We start from the raw sequence: 6503 nt of genomic DNA, 5'->3' as shown, positions 1-6503 counted from the left end.
TCCCTCCTGCGCCCGACCGTCAACGGCGACGACGGCCACAACCACCGAGAGCATAAACTTAGCTATGCTACTCACCAGGACGTCAAGTAGTATCTCAACGAGAATAAGATAAGTGAGGACAACGCCAAGAAGACCGCCAAGAATTAGAAGGGCCTCCGCGTGACTATCAAGCTTACTGTGCAGAACCGACATGCTAAGATCTCTGTTGTCCCATCCGCTGTCGCGCTCATCATACGTTTCATGTAATCATTGTGCTCTAACACTTATCAAATAATTTATGTGTTGATTATACTAGTATGTTTAGACATGACAGATCTAGCTAGTGGCGTGGAACACGATCGATGTACACGTGAGCACGAACTTGATGGATAGCTTTGCTAGAATTCAACCGCGCTGACGTCATCACTTTCCAAGGTACGGGGAGATCCGAAAGATCATCACCACAGGCCCACAACCTGCAAGAATGTCATGACTCCATATTTTTAAGGGCATGTTTGGTATAGCTTCAACTCCAAAAAGTTGAGTGGAGCCAACCAAACTCTTAACTTGTCCTTTGATGGAACTCTAGTTCATTTTAATCATAGTTGGAGGACCTTTTTTCAAGCTCCAAAATAGACTTAGACATGAAGTTTAGTGCTACATAAAAACGATTTGTTTCTATTTCCTAAGAGCCCTATTATGATCGTGTTTTCCCTGCTGTCGCTACTCACATTTCTTAGTTGCCGCCGCCCCCGCTACAACTGCTCCTCAAATTTCTCCCGCCAGCAGCCCCGTGGCTAGCCCCGTCGCGAGTCCAAGCCGCCCTGGCCGTGCTCGCCCCTCCCCCAGCCGCGCAAGCTTCCCCGTCTCCGTTCCTCACTGGCCCCTCCCCCATTCACGGCTCCAACTCTACGTGGAAGTCCACCTAAGGCTTTCTTCGGTTAAAATGAAATAAATCCCACCATAGATTTAATCCAGGTCTGCACTGAGTAAATCCATGTCACACCCAATCACATAGTGAGATTAAATCCACTATTTAATCCATGTATCTCTCAAAGTAGTTATTCTTTTAATCCATTAATTCTAATACAAACTTGTGCAATATCTTTATAGATTTGTTCCATACCTAATGAGCTATGCATAGAATTCATACATTCTATAGTTTAAAAAATTTCCAAATCCATGGGTTATAATCCATGATGGGTTTAACCGAATAAAAAAATTGAATAGGCTTAGATTATTTTGGGACATGGATTGTGACATGGATTTAATTCTAAACCATGCTAATCCAGAGTTGGATTGGTGTACACGAACAAGGCCTAAAGTTATGACGTTGAGTAGAAATCTATAGAGTTAGAACCATCCTAAACAGGACCTAACTAACAGTCACAGTCACTGCCAAACCAAATATAGCAAGCACAGCACAGGCTTCCATTCAGGAAAACCAAAGAGACTGCTCTTGTCATCTACGCCGAAAGTTTCAGTGCAAAGGTGTTGTTCAACTAACATTACATTGCCCTCAAGGAGCCAAGGGAATCCTGAGCTGATCGTGAACTAACAAACAGGTTCCCAGAATTTAGAGCACCAGAAGATAAGTGTGATGGCACACTATGCAAACATATAGAACGCTCATTCACCCTAGATGGAAAATGACCTTCTATATGTATTCCCTTTTCTACAAACTTTGAGTAGCACCACTATACCGCCAGTCTTCACATCATACATGAGTTTCTCACGGATCATTGGTGAGCTTCCCTAAAGATGTTATTAATCCTCCCTGAAAAAAAAGAACACAGACCAATGTCCATCAACAGGCTTCATGAACAAAAATGTTGATAACAGTGAACAACAATGGTTTGTATTTGTACCCCTCCGCTTCGGATTATAAGTCATTCAAACTTTATTAAAGAGTCAAAGCATCTCAATTAGACCAAAATTATAGAGAATTACAAATACTTATGACATTAAATAGATATACTATAAAAATACAATTATTAATGAATTTAATAATACTTAGTTGGTTTCATAAATGTTATTATTTTATTATATAAATCTGGTAAAACTTGAGATGCTTTGATTCTCCGAAAAAAAAGTCAGACTGGTTTATAGTTTAGGATAGAGGGAATAACTGACAATTACTCTATTCATTTAGTGGCAGTGCTTTCAGTAATCAACTCAGGCTCATAGTATCAATCATGAAATAACACATATACCAGGCTGCAACTATAAACCGAGCAATGATGAACCATTGGAAACTGATTTATTGCACCTTCTGAAAACAGTTCATAATTTGAGCTAAATCCTAAAAAATGATCTTCTTGAGTTCTCGAGTTAGTGTAGTTGAAATGCCAGGGGAAAATGGCAGCATGTTCTTGGCCCTCCCTCTGCCATAAATCATACATTCATAGCTAGTTGCTCTATTGCATTAATAGACACTGCGCTTCAGGATTAGCTGGTCAAGGACAGAGGTGTAAAATCGTGCCTATGATTCTTCTGCAATGTGGGCAATGCAGCATACCTGACAGAATTGGGCAAAGAGTCTCTAGCCTCAAAACATGTCAAACTGTATTCATATTCTAAGTTATTTTGGACCAGCAACCAAACAAAGATGAACCATGTGGAATGAGACAATGGGTTAATGGTACACAAGTCCATTGTCCGATCCAAGTACAAAGGTACAGAAAGGACCAATTCATAAAAGTGATCAAGACAACAGTAGAAAGCCTAGAGCACATGAGTAACTAAAAGCGTATCACACTGAAATGAACAATGCTCTTAAAAAAACAAGACAATAAATTTTCAATTGATGTTTTTAAAAATAAGACCAATGAAAATTGTAGCACACTGGTATCAGGAGAACATAAGATGCTACTAAATTTCATATCAACTAATGAATTAAATGTACTAGTTCAAATATGAGCACTTTGGACAAATGAACTGGGAAGAGTCAACCTTAGCATGCAAACATTTGAACTGAATAATATCCAAAATATAACCAGAAAATGTTGGAAAGGCCATGTCGACCTTAACGAAAATGAAGGATGGCCTAATAGCTACGTCAACCTACGCTATGGCTATCATCAAGGATTGAAGAGAACTATTTAAAATTCAGTGCATGTATTATGTAAATTGCACCATAACATTAAAAATGGCTTACGAAAGGGCCTCTAGCTGAGTTGGTGATCTGAGTAGCACTCCTCAGGTCCTAGGTCCCCGTGGGAGCGAATTTCAGGCCGTGGTTAAAAAAATACCCTCGTCTGTCCCATACCAAAGCACAGGTCTAAGGTTTGGTCCTGATTGCGGTCGTGTTCTCACATGGGCTACAATGTTGTTGTGTATGGGTGACTTGAGGTGTTCTCGACCTGCGTGAAAAGGTCTTCTTCTTAATATAGTGCTCGGGGCTGTCTTACCCCGCAGGTCGAGTTAAACAAATGGCAAGCATAGCCCTTGTTCATCCTGGGTAACTATATTCCGGTAAATCATATGAATTCATTTTTATTCTAAACTTCTTCTGCTTTCAGCCACAACCATCTTCAAGCATTTTATCCAAGGTTGTTTGATTACTTTTCTGTACGTCACCTTACTAGGGTCAGAAATGATTCTCTTACACTGGAATACCGCATATGATTATCAATCATATTAATTTCAAATCTTTCCAAAATATGGCCTCAACAGTAATGACAGGAAATGCTATGGAAATTGGAAAGGCAAGACTTCGTCAAACTAGGTGACAGCAACCATTTTGGGACATCACAGACAATATTATTTGTTTAATGACAATGTCTCTGCCAAATGATTAGCCTACTAGGCAAAACAGGATACAAGAATCAATGACCACCACTGAATTTTCATAAAGGCAAAAAATGCAATGCTAATAAGGCCAAAAAAGAGCAGCCTGCATAATACTAATAACAATTTTCCAAGAAATATTGTATCTAGGGTTTCCAATTGTCAATTGATAAACTTGACATCCATTTTCGTTTTCTGAGTGATTGTCAATCATATTTGATGCCTCCTATGCGAATCTTAGTCGGGGAAAAAACTGAATTATTCCCTGCATAATTCACCAGGCAACCATTCCCTGCACTAACAACTCTTGTTGTAACCTGTAACCATGGTTCTTAAGGCGGTATGGTGAGACAAGACATTGGCCACCGCCTGGACGCCTAGGCGAGCAAGGCGCCTCAGATTGTTTGAGGGCCTGGACGCCTAGGCGACGCCTTTAAAACACTGGTTGTAACATTGAACTAATAAGACCAACTCATGGGCACCAAAACACAGGCGAGCAAAAATATAAGCGCTACAACTCATACCATTTGATTAGTGAGCCAAAGAGGAAATGCTGCATGATCGGTACTTTCTCAAGCACCTCAGCCTTGTACATCTTTAGCAGCCCACTGTTAACTTTCTTCCAATTGGCCACTCCACTGATATCATCCAACATTGGTGAATGCTCCATAAAGGGCCCCTTCTTTACCTTCTTCACATATGCAACGCACGCCAGATACATGTACTCCTTGGAGAAATTTTCCAAGATATCTGGGTTGTGAATCGACTTGGGCTTCATGTACTTGTGGTCAATCAGCTGTGCAGACCCAAATATGAACGGCAGGAAATGGTAATCATCAAGTCCCCACACGCCATGGGAGCCTGCAGGCTCCAGCTGGTACGTGTCCTGCAGCGTGCGCATGAGATCGAGGTAAGCTGTGAAGACGCGCAGAACGACGGCCGGGTAGTCGGGCTCGGTGATGAGGCCGAGCCTCGCGAGGCAGTAGAGGAAGGCGGCGAAGTTGGTTTCGTGCCCCGTCCCGTAGTCGATGCGGGTGGCGTTGCCGAAGGAGTCGAGGAGGTACGGTGCTAGCTCGACATCGGCGCCTGCGAGGTCCGCAGGGGAAGACGCGGTGGCCGTGATCCGCGAGATCAGCTCGCTGGCGGAGTCGGTGAGCTTCTCGTGCCACAGGCGGAAAGCAGGGTTGCCGTACCGAGAGCTGTGTGGAAGCGGAGGGGTGGAAGCGACGAGAGCGGCGAGAGCCGAGACGAGATCGAGCAGCGCAGCTATGGCGGGGGATGGCGGGGACGGTAGCGGGTCCGAGAGCTTGCGGCCGTGGACGGAGGCGGACAGCGCGGCGACGAACCCGAGGAAGTGAAGGCCGTGGACGGAGGCATGGAAGCGGGCGATATCGTCCGGTGAGGTGATCCGCTTGGCAGGGACCAGGAAGGCGTGGGGCGGCGCGGCGGGAGGCACGGGGAGCGGCTGTGGGACCGGGGAGAGGACTATGGCGGCTGTGTTGGTGGGCGCGTTGATGGCTGGGAGACGGATGGGGCGGTACGCCGGCGGCGGGGAGTCGGTGGTCCCTGACCAGGGTGCCGGGGTCGGCGACGTGGTGGGCGCCCCGCAGGAGCGGCAGAGAGGGGTGTGCTCGTGCTCGTGGTGAGCGGAGGCGGGCAACGAGCCGGGGTTGGACATGGCTACCGTGACGATGGGGATCGGCGGCGGTGTCGTGCCGGATCGGAGAGGCGAATTGTGGGCGTTTAGGTCGGCGTTTCGGCGAGCTATGCCTATGCTGGAGAGGCGTTGCGAATTTGCCTGAAATTGTTGACTTGGGTGAGAGGATTTGGGCCGAAAAGCCCCAGCAATCTGGGCCGAGAAGCCTTTCTAGTGGATTTTCGGCTGAGAGGTTCAGCCTTTTACACCGTGCGCGCGCGTCTTTATTAAAAGTATACATGCAATGATGCATACGCATCCTTGTGTGTTTAGTTGGATGTATAAACAGAGATGGAAGGGAACGGACATAGTTTTTATAGTGTTTGGATAAGAGTTAAGTGAGGGTGAGGTAAACACCAGAGTAATTTTTTTTGTGGCAGCGTGATCCCAAAAAATTGAGAGAACGATGTCGCCTCCACCTCATCCTACTTTGACCTCAAACCAATTACAACCTAAAATAAACTATTAGAGCACCTCTAACGGAGTACTACCTTTGTTTCCTATCTTAAGGTCACAAAAGTTTGTCCTAAGTTAAAGATTTAAAACTTTGACCAACAATAAATATAAAAATAATTGTTGGTCAAAGTTTCAAAACATTGACTTAGGACAAACCTTCATGATCTTAAGATAGGGAACGCAGGGAGTATCTATCCCCTATATTCTTGGAAGTGCTGTATTTTTCTTTCCCTTCAGGCCTAGTTTGGATACTATTGGAATGAGATAGATTAGACTGGATCAAGAGATATTGAGGATGTTTTTTATCTATTGTGAATTTAAACACTCTCGAATCCCTCCAAACCACTTCAATCCAAGAGTACCCAAACTAAGCCTTAAGATATTACCAATATATTTTAATTAAGTTGGATTGGGAGATGTGGTAAATCTCCTACATTTGAGAGAGAGGGGTGGGTTTTGAAATATTACTTAAAAACTTGTCACACCCTGATTTTAGGGACCCGGGTGTAAACATAATCATTAGGTGTACTAGAACCAAGTCTTACACATATAATGACCCATGGTACAGAAACGAATGCCACAT

General features: G+C 44.2%; 1 protein-coding gene across 1 annotated transcript; it reads right to left on the bottom strand.

Moving 5' to 3' along the window:
• Nucleotides 1-1417: 1417 nt before the first annotated feature.
• LOC100284178 (serine/threonine-protein phosphatase 2A activator 2) lies at nucleotides 1418-5540 on the bottom strand. Its single transcript, NM_001157074.1, is given in 2 exon segments — nucleotides 1418-1756; nucleotides 4293-5540. Coding segments are annotated over 2 exon segments (1164 nt in total). The 5' UTR covers nucleotides 5447-5540; the 3' UTR covers nucleotides 1418-1746.
• Nucleotides 5541-6503: the final 963 nt, after the last annotated feature.

The sequence above is a fragment of the Zea mays genome, chromosome 9, assembly GCF_902167145.1.
Source record: "Zea mays cultivar B73 chromosome 9, Zm-B73-REFERENCE-NAM-5.0, whole genome shotgun sequence".
NCBI classification, from domain to species: domain Eukaryota; kingdom Viridiplantae; phylum Streptophyta; class Magnoliopsida; order Poales; family Poaceae; genus Zea; species Zea mays.
This window is presented reverse-complemented; position numbering and strand designations above follow the sequence as displayed.